This window comes from Mandrillus leucophaeus, unplaced genomic scaffold (genome assembly GCF_000951045.1).
Source record: "Mandrillus leucophaeus isolate KB7577 unplaced genomic scaffold, Mleu.le_1.0 Scaffold448, whole genome shotgun sequence".
Classification (NCBI taxonomy): domain Eukaryota; kingdom Metazoa; phylum Chordata; class Mammalia; order Primates; family Cercopithecidae; genus Mandrillus; species Mandrillus leucophaeus.
The window spans coordinates 420,754-441,957 of record NW_012104787.1 but is presented as its reverse complement, the minus strand read 5'-3'; the positions used below and the strand labels follow the sequence as shown (position 1 = coordinate 441,957).

The window sequence follows — 21,204 nt, the reverse complement described above, 5'->3', positions numbered from 1 at the left end:
AAAAATATAATATCAATGCCAACCAAAATATCTGCATCAACATATAACACAGAAACCAAAGTTGCTACTTATCATTAATGTATAGTCTTTTCAGGCTAAGAAAAATGTTCCAAGAAGAGATTTCATTTATTCAAATGAGAAACATTTAATTTAAATTATATATCCACAATAGAATAGGGAACAGTGATTTGCCCACATACACATTTATTAGTTCAATGATTATATATTAATATTAATGATATTCAGAAAAAGAAATAGCTTGAAGCTATTATCAGATTTTTTAAAAATGTCACAAATATAGACATAATATTCATTACTCATACAATGGATGCTATTCTACACAAACTGTAAAATCAGGGAATCTTTATGCCTCCTCTGCTTTTATTTTTGGTGTTTGGAGTATTTTTCAATCCACATAAAGTAATTTATCCTTTTTTCTCTTTGAGAATAAAATTCCTCAATATCTAAATATTTGATTATTTAACTGTCACACTCTAAATTATGCTGACAGAAGATGCATCTCCCAATGTACTTTAATATTTTTCTGTGTGCTTAATTTACAAAATATAAATCGTTCATGGTAGTGTTCATTCTATCTTTGGCACTGTTTACAACCAAGGGTTGAGTAATAACAATGCCGATCTTGTGTCATTTCCTCAATTCAATTAAAAAGTTTCCTAACAAGCAATTCTGTATTAACTTGACAACTTTTGCCAATTTTCTTCAAAAGCATGGTTTCATTTTTTTGGCCCAAATTAATGCAATTGTATTATAAAATTACATGCTGAATTCCTAAAAATAAGAAACCTGGCCAGGCGTAGTGGCTCACACCTCTAATCCCAGCACTTATGGAGGCCCAGGCGAGCAGATCACGAGGTCAGGAGTTCGAGACCAGCCTGGCCAACATAGTGAAACCCCATCTACACTAAAAATACAAAAAATTAGCTGGGTGTGGTGGTGGGCGCCTGTAATTCCAGCTACTCGGGAGGCTGAGGCAGGAGAATCACTTGAACCTGGGAGGCGGAGGTTGCATTGAGCCGAGACGGTGCCATTGCACTCCAGCCTGGGCGACAAGAGTAAAACTCCGTCTCAAAAAAAAAAAAAAAATTAATTAATTAAATAAATAAATAAATTGCAATTACTGTGAATGTAAACATTGGTTTACAGTTTTGCTAATCCAATGACAGCTAAGACGGAATACAAAATGCAAGGTTTATTTAATTAAAGCACTACTATTTTCACATTTTTACAGCTTAAAAAATACTTGCACTGAAGCACCCTCTATCAGATTTGTTTTTGATTCACTTGAAAAATACAAGATAACTATCAGAACCAATTTTTTATTCACAACTGACTAAAGGGTAAACTAAGAAGCAGATGTTTTAATGCACTCTTCTACATAATTCAGCAAATAAGAAGTAGAAGGAGAAATAATGCCCAGGAGTTCTGGTATCCTGGAATGTCACGGACAAGTATTTTTATCATCACCTGTCAAGTACTCCAGTGTGCAGATTTGTATACCTAAGATTTCTGGTCACTTTACAACTTTTTCAAAAGCAGTTCAAATGCCATTTCTTCCTAGTTTTCTGGCTGGAATGACTACAACCTCCAATCCCTTTGGGTTCCTTTTTTTTTTTTCTGAGACAGGGTCTTGCTCTATTGCTCAGGCTGGAGTGCAATAGCATGATCTTAATTCACTGTAGCTTTGAACTCCTGGGCTCATGCAATCCTACCTCAGCTTCCCAAGTAGCTGGGACTACAGGCATGTGCCACCATGCCGAGCTAACTTAAAAAAAAAATTTTTTTAAGAGACCAGGTCTCACTATGTTGATGAGCTGGTCTTAAACTCCTAGTCTGAAGCGATCCTCCTGCATCAACCTCCCAAAGTGTTGGGATTACAAGCGTGAGCCACCATGCCTGGCGCCTTTGGGATTCTTGTTTAAATCTTAATAATAACATCACTAACCAAATTTTGCCTCATGAGGCAGACTTTTAAAATGTTTGTGTTTATTTCCTATTTGGATTGGGAGCTTCTGGAGTTACGGGGACTCTCTTTAACCATCTTGAGGTTGGCAAACATGTTCTGTAAAGGGCCAGATAGTAAATATTTTATGCTCTGCAGGCCACATACGTCTCTGTCACATCTTCTTTTTAAAACAACCTGTTAAAAATATAGCAAGCCTTACAAAACCAGGCTGTGGGTGTTGTAGTTTACTGATCCCTGAGCACAGCATTGAAAGGTCAGATTTTGAAGTCAGACTGGGTTTCTGTATCTTAGTGGCTGTACTACCTCTGGCAAGTTACTTACCTATATAAAATGTGGATAACAAGGGTTATTGTGAATATTAAATGAGATAATATATGTAATGTTCTTAGCACAGTAACACAGTATGGTTCACTAAATATTAGCTACTACTGTAATGTGATCATGATCATAGTGCCTGAACTGAGCAGTACTCAATATGTTTACTGAATCAAAGATATCCAAAAACACACTCACATACACACATACAACTGAGATTTTATAAAGAAAATGCCTTAATTAGTCTATAGTTTTAAATGCAAAAGTATTTTTAACTAAGTTATTTTCAGTTTTACTGAAAACATTAGAAATAAAAATCTTTAAAGTCTTAATATTAGGATAATTTTAACCAATTCAAAAAATGAAGGTAAGGTTCCACCATAATAAAGCTTGTAAGAAACCAAGAGGATTAATTCTAGTGAAATTTTGTTATAAACAACAAGGCTATCACATTTTAAAAACATTCTTCAAACATTTCCATGCCTATTACTTCATTTGCTCTTCACCAGAAACCTTTGCATCACATAGATAAGGTGGTATGTTCTTTATTTGATAGATTCAGAAGGAGATTAAAATTTTTCAAGAACCATTCTGCTTATCATAGACTATTCAATTTAAGAAAACCGAGGAGCAAGTATTGGCCAGTATTAGGCAATGAGGAGACAAAAATAAATAGGACAAACTTCTTAAAGAACTCACAACATAGTCAAAGAAACATGTAAACAAACTGTTTAAATACAGTGAAAACATTGGGTCAATTGGAGGGAAATATCACAAAGGGAATGATACTAAAAGATAAATAGGATTTCATGGGATGAAGTGGAGGAAATATATTCTCTAGAGAGAAAGAATTACATATTCCCAGTATAGCAGTAAAAGTACACAAAACTTTCATTTCAAGGAATACAGTTGTAGGTGGACTAGTGAATTATGGAGTGCAGGGCACATTTTGAAAAGCAGGCTGTTTATGTGAAGGGGCTTATATCCTACATTCTAAGCAAGGAGTTTCTATACACTAAGCAGCCATGGAAGGCTTTAGGAAAGGACAGAAAGTCATATTTGGTTTTGAAAATATCATTCTGATGGCACTGTGGAAGACAGATTAAAAGGAGATGGATTCTGAGAGCAGAGGAGATATTGAAATAATTTTTCCATAGAGGGAATGGGCATATATAGGCAAGTTAAAGAAATGGATACTTTCCTATGACCTAACAATACCACTTCTACGCACATGTACAGCTTTCTAATCAACATGCTGTGAAATATTTGATGGCTGATAAAAATTTAAAGTGTAAGGATAGACATAAATAGAGCAGCTAAACAGGATGGAGAAACCAGAAATAGATCCATGTATTACTGATTGATTTTAGACAAAGACACCAAGGCAATTCAAATAGGAAAAGTTTTCAACAGATAAGGTTGGAACAACTGAATAAAAATATGGAAAACAATGGCCTTAACCCTTATGCGACACGTGAAAATTAACACTAGAGGGATCATAGACATATATGCAAAAGCTAAAACTATAAAGTTTCTGGAAGAAAACACAAGAGAATATCTTTAGGTAATCTATCTTCTGCCACTGGTACTCCTGGTTCTCAAGCCTTCAGACTGGAACTGGAATCTACACCATCAGCCCTCCAGCTCTCTGTCTGGCCTTTTAACTATAATACAGTACTGGCTTTCCTGGGTCTCCAGCTTGCAGATGGCAGATGGTGGAACTTCTCAGACTTGATAATTGTGTGAGCTAATGATAAGGTACTGATCTTATAATAAATCTTTCAGGCTCTATCTCACTATATATCCTATTGGTTCAGTTTGTCTGAAGAACCCTGACTAATACAGTGGGCCATGTAGTCTCTGTTGCAACCATTCAATTCTGCCACTGTGGTGTAAAAGCAGCCACAGACAACACACTAACTAACTAATGGGCATGAATGTATTCTAATAAAACCGTATTTACAAACATAGGCAGGGGGCTAAATTTGGTCTGAGGACCATAGTTTGTCAAGCCCTTTTTTAGAGAATAAGATTTTACATGTAACACGCTGTCAGAGACCTCTGTAGCTTTGCCACCATCCCCCAGATGATAATATGGGCAGTAAAAATAATTTTTACATATAGTACAATGTGATAGTTTGTAAGCACTGCCCTAGGAAAATTAATATATATGCACAAACAGATATGCATAAAGATATTCACTGTCACTGTTTATAACGGCAAAAACTTGAAATAATTTATATGTTCATCAATGAGGCAATATATAAATCATGATACAGATGTACAAAAATTACAATAGTTGAATGAACTCAATTTCCATTATTAATGCATACATGAAACAAATGGGTGCCTCTAAGATGGTCATTTATGACAGGCCATAAAATAATAATCTTCCCTCTGAAATAGAGACATCACGTAACTTTTAAAATGTAGATATCACATTCTGAATTCAATCTAGGTATTATATTTCCAAAGAACGCAGAAAGATTGCTGTATAGATTCTAATATCTCAGTTTGGGTGGCCCCATGGTTGGTACTGGATCTAATCTAGAAAAGAAGAACATATAGTATAATGCCTATTTTTGTCAATGTCATATTATTAATTCTAAATTATATGGATCGAGATTTGCCAGATGTAGCAGCAGAGGCAGCTATTTAACCTACTCCCCAACTCCTACATTTGATTTCAGTGAACACAGCAAGATGGACAGTGGCAGCAAAGAAAGAAAAATACTGGTGATTTACTCATTCATCAACTACTTTTTTCACCATGCCTTAAAATTCCACTGAAGTGTTCTAGTTCATTCCTAGCCAGAACCTAGATGTACTATATTCTCCCAGAATAATAGCTTCAAATATAATATACAAGACCCAAAACCTAGAGAGGACGGGATCATGCTACAGTGCTTCAATACTACGTTTTTGATTGCTTACATAATCTCTGCTGGTCTGGCATTATGTAGCTCCTTCTATTCAATAGAGAGGTACCAAAGGGATGTTTTCTCAGTCAAAGGCCCTCACTTTTATGTATTTCTAATATTCAGATCCTTAGGATTTGTACAATTCCATTGCTAGTGTTTAGAAAAAAAAAAAATACTTTTAACTGAAAAACCCCTCTCTACTTTTAGGTAAAAGTTACTTGTAAATGCCCACCTGGGGTATGTTCAGATTCCTAAGCGTTCGCTCCCACAGAGTAGAGCCTTCCCAGGGGCCTATTTTTGCTTCTCTTAGTATTATACACATATTAGAGCTCCAAGACAAAATGGTTTATTCCTAGTATCCCCCTTTACTCCCAGCCATCATCCTATCAACTTGCAGACCTTAAGAAGACTAACTGAAGACTGTACTGAAGACTGTTTTGTCAGTGGAGCTCTCTGACTGGGGTCAGCAAAGGCTCTATCTAAGAAGGCAACCCTGTCCCAGAAACTAAGAGAAACTGGTCAGCTCCTTGATTAGGAGCATATTTTTGATGTCTAATCAGTCTAGACACTGAGATTTTTACAGAGCAACCTAAATAAAACCCAACAGAAGTGGAGAATGATCCTCATGTGGGCTGGGGGAGCTAGGCAGTCAAAGCTGGCTCTCCTTGGGAGGATGGCTACACAAAAAGCCATCAAGTAGCTGAGTTTCATTAATGTTGGCTGTTAAAGTTAAAAGAAGTCCTGCTGAAACTCTATAACCCAATTATGGTATTATTATAATTTTGCTTTGTTCCCATAAAACTAAAGTGGTAATAATAACATATGGTGATTTAGAATATATAAAGCACTGTAAAATATATTATCACTCTGAATGCTCATAACAACTCTGTAAGACACACAGAACAGGGAGGTTAAGGGACACTACCCAAAGTCACACAGTTAATAACTTCTGACTCCAAATCAGTGACATGGATCTGTCCCGGTAGATGATGTTCTTCTTCATTCTTTAAGAGCTCAGCTCATGGATCTAGTGAAGTTTCTAATTCCTTCAGCCAGAAACAGTTTTTCAATTCTCTGGTGGCCCACAGGACTTTATACCTCTCTTATGACAGTACCTTTTTCCTTTTTTACATTTACAGATGTATGGGTCTCATGATACTCAATGACAAATTCCTGAAGAGTCATCTTTATACTCCCCATGGCATTTAGAAACATTCAAATTTTTACTGAATGACTAATGCACTTCCCTGTTTATGACAGTGATCCATTTTTTTAAAGAAACTCTGTAATTAAAAACATTATAAATATAAATGTGCCCATTACTTATACCTAAAACAGTACTTGTTGGCAGTTGTACTTTTTCAAAAGTAAAGTTAGATATCAAAATCTGAACAAGAATGATAACTCTAATTGTAATATATCTTTTGGGAAAATCAATATGACTTATAGTATCACTAGTTGCAATTTCTTGCTTCCAGGGAATATAACCTGAATTAAGTTTAATGGCTACTTATAATAGGAGACTAAAATTGAATCAAAAGGAGGACCTCTTTAGGAAGAGGTGGACTCAACTCTTAATTATTTTCAATAACTGCTAAGAATATTTTTGATCTTTTTATTCTGGGATGCAAAACAAAAAAAAGAAGCCCGATACCAAAGTATCATCTAAGAAGGTTTATGATTCTGTAATCTGCTTCTGATCTTCTGCTAAGGCAACAAAAATGCATGAGGAATAAAGTCTATTACTTAAACACACACACGCACACATACACACACACACACACACAAATATGTCTTTCTTTCCAATGGAACCTAATGTACAAACCACTATAGAACTTTCTTACTGAGCAACATCCTTTTGGAGGGGAAAAAAATATGTATAATTCCACTAAAGATCACAGACTTTATTATTTCCTATTCCACGAAATTAGCCTACAATTTATATAACCCTGAGAAAGGGAGACAAAGAAATTATAGATTCACATCATACTCAGAGCTCTGGCATATAAAACTAACCAAAAGGGATAGGATGCATTCTTGACTTTCTTCAAAATTTCAACAATTACCTTGTTTGTAGAATCACTCTAATGTGATCCACATGTTTTAAGCAAATAAGACTCTGTTATCAAAATACTACTAGAAGATTGCAATCTTCTTTTTCTATACTTTGATGTTTGAGTTGAAGGTCAACTGTGACTGAGACTCAAAAATTCACATAAGTATGTCTGAGGAAAACAGAAAAACCCAAATACTTACAAAAGGAAGAAAGGAAGGCAAGGAGGGAAGGAAGAAGGAAGGAAGGATGGGGGGTGAATCAGGCAACTGACTACTAACTCCTATTAGAAAAAAGATTATTTACTTTGTAATCTAGCTCCACTAGAATGTTTAAAACACGACTCAATTTGTAATAATTTATGCCAAACCTTTAAGGAATACACCTATCATAATAGGTATGTCAGTACTTATAAAAACATTGACAATTTCTGAGACAGTTATCAAGGCTATGTGGCCCAGACACCCCACAGGAAATTAAGAACACTGGATTCTATCTCTAGCTCTAACAACCTTTGATAGGTTCTAAATAGACTTTAGGGGATTTTTCAGAAACTTTTCCAATGAAATAGTTTGCGCTCCACAGTGAGGTGGATGCTACTAAATAGGTATTGCTTTTTCCTAAATCACACCTCTTTTTACGTCTGAACTCATTCTGCCAGACCTTTTCTAAAAAGGGGAGAATAAATTGCTAAAAAGATTCATTCTTAGTTAACAGACTTTTTTCAAAACAAAATCTACAGCTTAATAAAAGTGCCTCACACAGCGTGAAGGGTAATGTTTTGAAATTTGGATGGGGATCTGTGGGGAGAGGTTTTATTTGTTTATTACATTTATTTTTTATTTATTTATTTTTTTGAAACAGAGGCTTGCTCTGTCGCCCACGCTGGAGTGCAGTGGCTCGATCTCTGCTCACTGCAAGCTCCGCCTCTCAGGTTCAAGCGATTCTTCCATCTCAGCCTCCTGAGTAGCTGGTATTACAGGCTCCCGCCACCACGCCGGCTAATTTTTTTTTTTATTTTAGTAAAAATGGGGTTTCACCATGTTGGCCAGGCTGGTCTTGAACTCCTGACCTCTGGTGATCGGCCCGCCTCAGCCTTCCAATGTGCTAGCTGGGATTACAGGTATGAGCCACCGCGCCCGGCCTCTTTTTTTACATTTAATGTGCTCTGGTCAAACGCTTAGCACTGTGTAAATAACCTACAAGGTAAATAACCTAGAAGTGCCTTGCTGCCTTGCTGCCATATGGAGTCTCTGTCAAGGTAAAACAAACAGCTAAAAAAACCTCACAGAATGGTGTTTCTTAAATTTTTCCACCAAAATGCTAACAGCAGTGGAGGGTAAACTCATACTACTGAGAATATGAAGACTGGCCTCAATCAATGGGCTGGAGTTTGATCAAATTTTCATTTTATACCATTATAGATCTTGTTTTATTATTTGAAAATGATTTAGCTTATCTACCAGTAAATAAAATTAATAGTCCAAGAAAAGGTACCATGTTTTATCCTGGTAGGTTGCAAATCTCTAATTCACTTTCCCCAGGTTTACTCACAACTCAATTTGAGCACAGGATAAATATGAAAATAAATATCTATAATTGTAAGAGTGTAGGCTCACAAGGGTCAAGGCTATAATGTGGACAGAGCTTTAGTTCCCTATTCCCATATTTCCTGATGATCTCAATGAGATTTTAATGAGACACCATAGACTTCTATCTCCTCAAGTGGGAAATGAAAGATGTCATGGTGAAAAGCAGTTTGACTTCTTCTGAGACATAAGTATATTCTAACTGGTATTTTAAATTCCTGAAACAAAGATCTTTCTTTCTTTTATGGCTCATAAGTAATAAAACAAAAAAGTTTTATAGCAGTTGAATCAAAAGTCCTTATGTATCTGCAATTACACTTATTTAGGTTAATGATTCTAAAAGGAGTCAGGTAAAGGGCAGAGAAACCTACTAGAATCTTGGAGAGGAGACATCTAGCTTTTCAACTATATGTGGTATCAACTCACTCTCCAAATCGCCTCCCTGCACAACCACATCTTTCCTGCAACAAAGCCAGTTTCACTAATTACACAGAATAACCACCACAAGCAAGAGTATACCAGAAGGTAGAAATCTCAGGTATGTTGAGATAAAAAAAAATACTTAGAACTGCTGAAGGCTTAAAGTAGCTGCAGAGAGACTCTATGAGTGGCCCAGAAATTTATTTTGATTAAATGGTGGATTTATTAAGCATAGAGATATTCTGAATGTCTAGAAGTTATTATCAGAAGTTATCTTGCTTCTATGTATTTCTTTCAACTTTTCCATTTAACTTAAAAAAAATACATATGAAGTTCTTATGAAGGCATGATTTTCATCTCAGAATAAAAGGATAGCTTTCCTGTTGTTGCAGCTTGTAACCCAATAATATATTCCAGGTGGACAGGGAGGTAGGTAATAAGTATCATGAGTTTTTTTAAAGAGCTAAACTGAGGTTCAGAAGCTAAAGTTAATTCACAAAGTTCAGAAAGCTAAAAACAACAGAACTGGATCAGACTCACAGTCCAATATCCTTCCCCTCTCTCAGATCACCTAAACAGAGAAATCAAGATTTTTTGCAGCATAAGGGATCAAAAATAGTAAATGTACTTGTTTTAAGTTTCTATTAATACAATTATCAAAGACTGAAAATACTACTGTAAAAAGACTTAACAGACACATATCTATAGCCTAATACATATATTATACCTATATATTCTTAATCACATTATTGCTTAATATCAGTTTATAAATTGGTCTACCTGACGTCAATCATTATTAAGGATACAACTTGGTTAGAATATTTAGATGATTCCAATAGACATCTTAGTAGTTTTGTAAAGGTTAAAATATCAGTTTCAAAGGAAAGATTGAAAGTATAATTTCATTTGTGTTCTACTTGCTAAAGATTTTCCTTCTGACCTGAGTGAGATATTTGAATAAACAGTTTAATAGTTAAGAGATAACAAAAAAAGGCACCTGAAATCAACTTCTTATAACTCTGTCTACTCTCTAAACCAAAATCAAAAAAAGAGCTTTGAATCTCAAATTAAAACCTATCAGTTTTAGTGAAGAACAAAAATACACAACCATCCAAATGGAAATCCTATAAGTGATGCTTGTTTTTAAAATGAAACATTAGCTAGTCTCTCAGCATTCAAGCTTTACAATGAACTACTACTAGTTCCCCTAGTGACTCCATGTTCTCTTGCCTCTCTTTCTACATGTTGTGCCCACTGACAGAAGATTCTTCCACCATGTCCCTTCCTGGTTGACTCCTACGCATAATTTAGGTCTCAGCTTAAAAATCATTTCTTCCAAAAGAACCCCAAATATGTATTAGATATTTGCTTCAGGATAGTCTTAACTTACCCATACTACCACATTAGCACAACATATTTTAATTGCTTATTTAGTTGTCTACCTTTCCCCCTTGACTGCCCTTTACAGGAAAGAGACTGTGTCTGTCTTCATGTAGTCCAGCATAGGTATCTAGCAAACAGCAAATACTTTAACTGAATTACTTTTATTTTAAGGCTGCCGCCACATAAACCTTAAAGATGTCAAATAAAACTCTTTGACTAAAACCTTTTGGAAATGAGGCAAGGAGAGAAGGTTACCATTCAGTTTAGATAAGTGAATATACCAAATGGTCATCTACCTAGACATGTATTTAAACCAGGCACCTCGCCTCCAGGGCATCAAACTTCATCATACTTATAAATTATTTTTTTACTAGTCATTATTTTCATTTACAAATAAAATTTTTCAATTACATTTATCATATGAAGAATTCAGTTTAACTTATTTATTTTTTAAGATAGTGGGAAAAGACAAGAGGAGGAAAGACAAAATAGTCTAGGTTAACTGTTAAGGGGAATAATTTTTAATTTTTACAAGGAAAAAGTTTGAAGTGAGGAACTGAATTTAAATGGAGTTCTCTATCACTAAACCATCTATTCAATGGTATTTATATAAGCTAGAACTGTATTTTGAAAGCTAGTCATCATATATAGCCTAAAATAGTCAATATCTTTTTAAAAACCAAATTATAAATTGTTGAGGCCAGGCACAGTGGCTCATGCCTATAATCCCAGCACTTTGGGAGGCTGAGGTGGAAGAACTGCTTGAGACCAGGAGTTTAAGATCAGCCTGGGCAATATAGTGAGACCCTATTTCTAACAAAAAATAAAATAACTAGCTGGGCATGATGGAGCGTGCCTGTAGTCCCAGGTGCTGTGGAGGCTGAAGTGAGAGGACTGCTTAAGCCCACAAGTTCGAGGCTGCAGTGAGCTAGGATCATGTCCCTGCACTCCAGCCTGGGTGTCAGAGTAAGACTCTGTCTCTAAAAACAAAACACAGCAAAACAAAAATAAATAAATAAACAAATAAATATTGTTGAAAGGTACTTCAAATCATTAAACATAAAGGCAAGATTCCCATTTTGAATTATCACAAGCAATCTATGTGGAAGAATTGGGTCTAGTATGTGTAGTTAGTTCAGGTTGAGGAAACATCTTGTGGTGTAAAAAACTAAACTGATCATTTCATCATCAACCTTAGGACATGTAAACTATTAGGAATAGACATGGCATGTACAGGTGATGGGAAATATTTTGATTACTTTTTACTGGAAGCATCACCTTTAGTATTTTCCTTCACTTAACCATTTTACTTGGTACAAAGGATATAGTTTCACACACAAACATAAAATAATGCAGAAGAAAAATAGATGTCAGCCTATAATAAGGTATGATATAGCTATGAAATGATCAATGTGCAAACTAATTCCTGCACTGGTAGACAGACTTGAACAAGAATTACTAAATTCCATCTGTAGGGACATCATGTCAAGTTATGTATGAACAATAATAATTTCACAGTAATGGTGACAAAGGAACTATCCCAAGATTTTTTTACAACTCAGAATAGCAACAGACATAGTTGATTTATAACTAACTAAAGGATTAATGTCAAGGAGCTTATTAAAATTCACTATTTCCTTTAATTCTTGGAAATATGTTCAATAGTTTCTCTAAAGGGTACATATATAATGTAAATAAGCAGACAGAAATCTATGGCAGTTATACTCTTCATAAAAACAAAAATATTCTAATCTTAAAAGAAATCTCTTTTCAGATATAAGATTGGTATCTAAATTATTAAAATTATTTTATTTAATTTCTAGTTATTCCAGGCAGTTTCTGTGCCTCTAATCATCATTCTGCTAGGTAAAGTGTTTGGCATGAGTTTACTGATAAGGACTTAGACGAGGGGTATGGAGAAGTAATGTGCTAACCAGAGTTCTGGCATTTATAAGCTGTATGACCCTGGGTAAGTCATTTAGCCTTTACTAGGCCTTTGATTCCAGATGAATAAAGAAAGGATGATTTCTACATCCTCTTTAGTTGTAACATTAAGAAATTCTGAGTGCTTGAAATTCAAGCCATTTAAAATTTTCATACCCTGTGGTTGCCACTACAGACTACAAAATGTACAAGTAAGAATTAAAAATCAAACAAACCAAATAACCACTTGTAGCATACAGGCAGGACTAAACTGTATATTAAACCTGATAGATCTGGTAATTTCACTTTTCTGACTACCATCCAAAAAGTTTTCTCTCCCTAGAACCAGAGAAGCAAAGTTTGGCCCTGCCTATTATTTCCACAATCAAGGAAGTTTAAACTGAACTAAGTCCATGAAACGAAAAAAGTTAGCCATAGTGGGGCTGGCAGAGTTTCTTTTCCTGAATGATAGATTTAGTATCTTCCTAACCTTTATAACTGATCTGTTGGCACTAGCTGTTAAAAGTACAGACCAGATCAGGAGAAGATGAAACTTTAAAACTAAAGCTCAACTAGGTTCTAGATAAAGAGGTTCACCTTAAAATCTGAAGTTAAAAATAAAAAATCAGTTGATATATAAAATGAGGCTTCTACCGTATAGAAGACAAAAATCACAAAATACTTTTAATCCATACAGGACTTCTTGCAGAGCAACTCAAAAGTATTTTATAGAAAGTACTCAATTAAGTTTCATGACACTTCTGCAAAGAGTCAGATATTACTGATTTTTTTTCAAAGGAAGCAAAAGAAATGAAGGAACCAAAGTTACTTTGCTGATGACATAGCTCCCTATTTTGTATCTAGTGTTGTAGCTTGTGAAAAAAGGTGCTTAGCCTCATAATAAATGATATTAACTGAAATGCCTCAGTTTTTAAAAAAATGTTGGAATTCCCACAAGATGTGAGTGCAGAGGATGTATATTGTCTTGCTTAGCATTTATCCTGATTACTTAATTCAGTATCTGTCACACTGTAGGCACTCATTATACATTTGTTTAATGAATAAAGGCTATTCATAGTAGCTAAAAATTACTAGATATGAGTTCATATATCAGGTAGTAAGTGTATTACATATATTATTTTATTTAATCTAGCAACAATTCAATAAAGTAAGTTATTACTCTTCATTTTACTGATAAGGAAACTAAGACCTAGGTTAAGTAACTTGTCCAAGATTACAAAACAATAAAGCCACAATTTAAACAAGGTAGCCCAACTTTAGATCTTAAAGATCATGATTGTAGAAAGAAAAGCACTAGGCTAGCAGTAAGAAACTCTTTTCTATATTCTACACCATCACCACTTCCTTGGAGAGAAAGGAAATTTCTTAGTGATCTATCTGCTTATAATGCCTAGTATAGTACCTTAGTCACATTACTATTAATTAAATGTTTCCTGAATACAATTAAAATCACACAAATTAGGCTTCATTTGAAGATAAAGTTACCAGCAAGGTCCACCTCAGTGGTTCTCAAAGCACAGTCCCTAAACCTAAAACTTTTGTCAGAAATTAAAACTCTCAGGCTGCACCCCAGACCCTCCTTATCAGAAAATGGAGTTTTATGAAGACTTCCAGGTGATTCTCATGCATGTTCATGCTACTCATATATAGTAGTCCGTATAAACTGGACTACTTTATATGATGATTATTTCATATTAAAATGAGTTCAATAATGTGAAATCATCCTACAGAATGAAAGGCATATCATTATAATTAAAATATTAAATTATGCTCCCTGAAAAAAACTCAGTGATTTTGCTAAATTCACATAAAAATGAGCATCAGAAATGAAATACATAATAAAATACTTTTAAAATAAAATACTGTTCTTCTAGATTTTATCTGGATAATGTATAGTATTCATGGATCCAGAGGAAAAGACAAGTATGTTCCATGAAGGACTACCTAGAAATCTAATAATCTGGTAATTGAGTGAATCAGCCCAGAGATCTCATATGCTGCACAAGCTCCTTACCTGACCAGTGTCCAGTGGAGATGCCAGATCTGTCTGTGCATGTCTCACTTACAGGCCTGAATACAGTCTCCCATCCACCAGTAGCATAGCGCCAATTCTGAGATTCTAAGATGAGTGTTCGCTGTGTGCCATATGCAATCATGAAGCAGTAGACCACATGATGGAGTTGACAGCCATAGCCACAGCCTTTGTTGATATTACACACCAGCTTCTTGGCTTTGCTGCAGTCCTTGGGATTCTGTCAGGGAGAAAGAGAAACAAAAATAAAGACAAGTACAGAGAGGTCAACTTCTCTTTTTTTTTTTTTTGCTTTCAGCTTCAGGGGCACATGTGCAGGTTTGTTTTATAAACTGTGTGTCGTAGGGGTTTGCTATATACCCCAAGTAATCAGCATAGTAAGTTATATGTGGTTTTTTGATCTTCACCCTCCTCCCACCTTTCACCCTCAAGTAGGCCCCAGTGTCTATAATTCTCTTGTGTCCATATGTACTCAACGTTTAGCTCACACTTTTAATAAGAACATGAAGTGTTTGGTTTTCTGCTCCCGCATTAGTTTGCTTAGGATAGTGACCTCCAGCTCCATCCATGTTGCTGCAAAGGACGTGCTCTCATTCTTTTTTAAGGCTTCATACTATTCCATGATATATATGTGCCACATCTTTTTTCTAGTCTACCACTGATGGGTATCTAGGTTTATTCCATGTCTTTGAAATTGCAAATAGTGCTGTGATTAACATATAAGTGCATGTGTCTTTATAGCAGAATAATTTATATTCCTTTGGTTATATACCCAATAATGGGATTGCTGGGTCAAATGGTAGCTCTCTGAGTTCTTTGAGAAACTGTCAAACTACTTTCCAATGGTTGAACTAATTTACATTTCCATTGGCAATGTATAAATGCCCCTTTTCTCTGCAGCCTCACCAGCATGTTATTTTTTGACTTTTTAATAACAACATTCTGACTATTATCTCATTCTGATGGTATATCACTGTGATTCTGATTTGCATTTCTCTAATGATTAGTGATGTTTCATACTTATTGACTGTGTATATGTCTTTTGAAAAGTGTCTGTCATGTCCTTTGCCTTTTTAATAATGTTGCTTTTTGCTTGTTAAGTTCCTTATAGATTCTAGATATTAGACCTTTCATGGTTTGCAAATATTTTTTCCTGTTCTGTTGGTTGTCTGTTTACTCTGTTGATAATTTATTTTGCTGTTCAGAAGCTCTTTAATTAGGTTCCATTTGCCACTTTTTGTTTCTGTTGCAACTGCTTTTCGCATCTTCATCATGCAATCTTTGCCAGGGCCTATATCCACAATGGTATTTCCTAGGTTTTCTTCTAGAGTTTTTATGGTTTTAGGTTTTACATTTAAGCCTTTTATCTATCTTGACTTAATTTTTGTATACAGTGAAAGGAAGGGGTCCAGTTTCAATCTTCTGCATATAGCTAGCCAGTTATCCCAGCACAATTTATTGAATAGGGAGTCCTTTCTCCTTGGCTTGTTTTTGTCAGCTTTGTCAAAGAGTAGAAAGTTGTAGGTGTATGACTTTATTTCCAGACTCTCATTCTGTACCACTGGTCTATATGTCTGTTTTTGTACCAGTACCACGCTGTTTGGTATGGTGATACATGGTATGAGTACCATGGTGTTTGGTACCAATACCATGGTTACTGTAGCCTTGTAGTGTAGTTTGAATTCGGGTAATGCGATGCTTCCAGCTTTGTTCTTTTTGCTTAGGACTCCTTGGGCTATTCAGGCTCTTTTCTGGGTCTATATGAATTTTAAATCAGTTTTTTCTAGTTCTGTGAAGAATGTCATTGGTAGTTTGATGGGAATAGCATAGAATCTGTAAATTGCTTTGGGCACTATGGCCATTTTAATGATATTGATTCTTCCTACCCATGAGCCTGGAGTGTTTTTCCATTTGTTTGTGTCATCTCTGATTTCTTAGAGCAGTGTTTTGTAATTCTCCTGGTAGAGATCTTGCACCTCCCTAGTTAGCAGTATTCTTAGGTATTTCATTCTTTTTGTGGCAATTGTGACTAGGATTCCATTCTTGACTGAGCTCTCACCTTGGACTTTACTAGTGTATAGAATGCTACTGATTTTTGTACAGTGATTTTGTAGCATGAAACTTTGCTGAAGTTGTTTTTCAGATCTAGGAGCTTTTGGGTAGGGACTATGGAATTTTCTAGGTGTAGGATCATACTGCCTGCAAAGAGAGGTAGTTTGACTTCCTTTCTTCCTATTTGGATGCCTTTAATTTTTTTCTCTTGCCTGCCTGTCTGCTCTGGCTAGGACTTTTAGAACTATGTTAAATAGCAATGGTGAGAGTGGGCATCCTTGTCTTGTTCCAGGTCTCAAGAGAAAGGCTTCCAGCTTTTGTCCACTCAGTATGGTGTTGTCTGTGGGTTTGTCATAGATGGGTCTTACTATTTATAGGTATGTTCCTTCGATGGCTAGTCTGTTGAGGATTTTTAACATGAAGAGATTCTGAATTTTACTGAAAGCCTTTTCTGCATCTATTGAGATAATCTTTTTGTTTTTAATTCTGCCTATGTGATGAATCACATTTATGGATTTGTGTATGTTGAACCAATCTTGCATCCCAGGGATAAAGCCTATTTGATTGTGGTGAATTAGCTTTTTGATATGCTGCTGGATTTGGCTTGCTATTATTTTGTTGAGGATTTTTACTTCTATGTTCATCAAGGATATTGGCCTGATGTTTTCTTTTTGTTCTTGTGTCTTTGCCAGGTTTGGGTATCAGAATGATGCTGCCCTCATAGAATGAGTTAGGAAGGAGTCTCTCCTCCTCAATTTTTTGGAACAGTTTCAGTAGGAATGGTGCCAGGTACTCTTAAATGTGTGGTAGAATTTGGCTGCCTATCCCTGGGCCTTTTCTGGATGGCAGGCTTTTTATTACTGATTAAATTTCAGAACTTATTATTGGTCTGTTCAGGGTATGAATTTCTTCCTGGTTCAGTCTTGGGAGGTTGTATGTTTCCAGGAATTATTTATTGTAGGTTTTCTAATTTGTGTTCACAGAGGTGTTCATAATAGTCTCTGATGGTATTTTTGTATTTTTGTGGAGTTAGCGTGATGTTCCTTTAACTTCTCTTTACAGGTGACAAGTACCAAAAATCATAAAATAGGTCAGGACTGATCCAGTACGTTTCTTATTTAGGAAAGAATCCTGCTGGATTGGATTTCAATGAATCCAGTGAAAACTATACGTACATATTTAAGGAGATTGCAGTGAAAAGCAAGTTTCTTGGGAAGAACTCTAAACAAATGTGAAATTAAGCAGTTACATTTTAAAAATTCTTTCACTTCTCATTTTTAACACTGCATTTTGTTTTTTATTTTTTAATTTTAAGTATAAGGATACATGCGTAGGTTTGTATACAGGTAAACTTGTGTCATGGGGGGTTTGTTGTACAGATTATTTAGTCACCCAGGTTTTAAGTCTAGTATTCATTAGTTATTTCTCCAGATCCTCTCCCTCCTCCCACTGTCCACCCTCCGCTAGGCCCCAGTGTCTGTGGTTCCCCCTCTATGTGTCCATGTGTTCTCATCATTTAGTTCCTACTTACAAGTGAAAACATGCAGTATTTGGTTTTCTGTTTCTGCATTAGTTTGCTAAGGATAATGGCCTCCATCTCCATCCATGCCCCTGCAAAGGACATGATCTCATTCTTTTTTACAGTTGCATAGTATTCCATAGTATATATGTACCACACTTTCTTTACCCAGTCTACCACTGATGGGCATTTAGGTTGATTCCATGTCATTGCTATCGTGAATAGTGCTGCAATGAACATATGCATGCATGTATCTTTATAGTAGAATGATTTATATTCCTTTACGTACATATCCAGTAACGGGATTGCTGGGTCAAATGGTTTTTGGTTGAGTAATTTCCACACTGCTTTCTACAATGGCTGAACTAATTTACATTCCTACCAGTAGTGTATAGGTTCTTTCTTTCACTTCTTTATTACTCAGTCTCTTACTTCTTTCACTTCTTCATCACTCAGAACATGCAAATGGAATTATCTCTGAATTAAAAGTTGCATACATCAGTATCTTTATGAAAAAAGTAAAACAGTTCATTTATTCCAGCAGCACTTCAGCATTCCGAGCTTACCTTCTATGATGAAACTCAAATTATCTTAAGAGACAAATTCTAATTTCTCTGTTAATTCCATCTATCTCCACAATTTTATATATTACAACAAAATCTACTTTTTCATTATGAAGTAAAAGCCACTGAGTAAAGGGATATCTGATTTCAACAATTACAAAATATCAGGCATGGAACATTTAAAAAAATCATACTTGATGATAGCTACCAGCCATTTTTACAACGGAATGTAGAACGTGTTCTATACTGGCTAACTTGAGATGTAGTATGCCACTTTTTAATTGGGAGATCCAGAAAGCAAATGTTTAGCTAACATGATAATTTCTTTTTCTTCCATTCTAAAGTTCAACTTTGCTTTAATTTGGATAAGTTATTGCTAAATTATTCTCAGGCATCTTAGTTCTTCATACAACAAAATTAGTCTGAGAAGTTCTCCTAGCTGTTTTGTCTATGTGAAAGAGGATGGGTGACTCTAAGAACAGAATCTTTTATCCCACATAGCAAGAGGCAATGTAACCAGTTCTCAATTTATATGAGCCTTGAATAATGCAGTCACCAAACATCAACTCTAAAACCATTTTCCAGGGATATCATCGGTCCTGTCAAGCAGAGCCCTAGAAACAAAAGCTGCAGTTTGTAAAATGATTCCAAAGGAAAAACTGAGAAGGGAAAATACAAGTTACCTCCAGAAGAGGTACCTTTCATATTCAAATGTGTCACAGCAAGCTGGTCTTTTTTTAGATTAAAGCAGAAATACCATCAAGAACCTGAGGAAGAGTTAAGAGCCTTTTTGAATCTGAGAGAACCCTGATAAAATTCAGCAAGATTTGGTCAATATTGCTTCCACAATCAAGTAGTAGAGTTGGTGATTCTTTGAAACTATGAACTCATGGCAGACTCCTAAAGCAATAAGCATTCTCACACTTGTTGCTATAGCCACAAAAGATCTGAGAGGAACAGAGAAGTGTGGTAACATGTGGGAATGGGAGATCTGCATCATTTAATTTCTGTGCAATATTGTATAAGGATCCTGGGAATAAATAATATTCTCAAACTGATCCAAAGGTTTATTATTGACTCCATTTATCAAAAGAATGGACAAATAACACTGACATTTGTCAGATTTTCATGAGAAATAGAATATCACTAAAATTCATATGAATGAAAAAGGAAATGTCCTTCATATCTTCTTCAATAAACCTTTTCTTTTAGAACAGTTTTTAGATGTACTAAATTACTGCAAAGATAGCACAGAGAATTCCCATATACCTCACACCCAATTTCCCCTACTATTATATCTTACGTTAGTCTTCTTCTTCTTCTTTATTTTTTTAAGGAAAAAAAGAGTGAAGGAACATAATAATTGAAACATCTGACCTTTAGTTTGGAAACTATAGATTTTCTATTTAAAAGAAGACTCACATCTACATTTAAGAAAGTATATTCACTGTGTTAAGAACAGAGTTTGACTAGAACCTAATGCTTTGAGCACAAGAGCTGAGACCTAAAAGGGCAATCTGTACAAGTGGTTTAATGAATGATGCTTAGTGTATCTCAAATCAAGCTGAAGACAGACTATATTAATTCTTTTCTGTTTATGTCATAGAGGACACAAAGAAAGAGGTAAAATCCATTATGCTTGATTCTGAAATGAGAAATGTCTATACATATAAGGTGATGAATGGAAGACTCGAAGGGTGATACGAGAAAATGAATGACTGTACTGATAACAGTAAATGAAACACTGAAAAAGCTCAGAGTCACAGCCCAATTTTTTTGTCCAAATATTTAGAAGTCTGGAAAATTCAAAATAACTTGCTCATAAAAGTTCCAGGAAAAGACAGAGGACACTAAAGAATAGAAAAGGTATTTATGTTCCTAACACAAGATTAGGTTTATCAGAGTACATATCTAGAAAAAAAATAAAGCAACAACTCTGAAATGAACAGGAATTTATTCTGATGAAAAGGAATTTTACAGAAAACCCCTATTCTAAGCTAAGCCTTTGTTATTCAGCATTGTTACAGAATAGCAACAAATATAAAGAGATTTATGGGACTCTATAAAAGGGATACAGAGCCATAGTTTCGTAGTTTTCAAATTTCTTACCAAATAGCTCTTGTCAGTTACCACTGATCCTAGTTTTATACTATCCAGTTGATGTCTGCAAAAGACTAGAAAATGTGTCCTATCCATGAGCAAGATATACAGAAGGGTCTCATTACTAAAAGAAGTTTTACTCTAAACTATAAACACAATAAATTATGTTTTATAATATGAGATTTTTGTATATGGGATCTACTTAAAAGTCAGACTTACCAATAGGCAGATAAATTCTAGCTCCTTGCAATAATGATAATTCAAGTTTTAGAAATACAAGGTACATTTGTGAAAATTACCTAAGACAACATTCTCTAATGAAAGGG

The 21,204-nt window shown here is 35.1% G+C and overlaps 1 protein-coding gene across 5 annotated transcripts in view; it reads right to left on the bottom strand.

Moving 5' to 3' along the window:
- Positions 1 to 21,204, bottom strand: part of FUT8 (fucosyltransferase 8 (alpha (1,6) fucosyltransferase)) — a 337,429-nt gene that overhangs the window by 58,206 nt on the left and 258,019 nt on the right. For all 5 annotated transcript variants that reach the window (XM_011994214.1, XM_011994219.1, XM_011994216.1 and 2 more), the window contains one exon: positions 14,627 to 14,864. In XM_011994214.1, the coding sequence (XP_011849604.1) occupies positions 14,627 to 14,864 (238 nt within the window). The remainder of the gene's footprint in view (positions 1 to 14,626; positions 14,865 to 21,204) is intronic.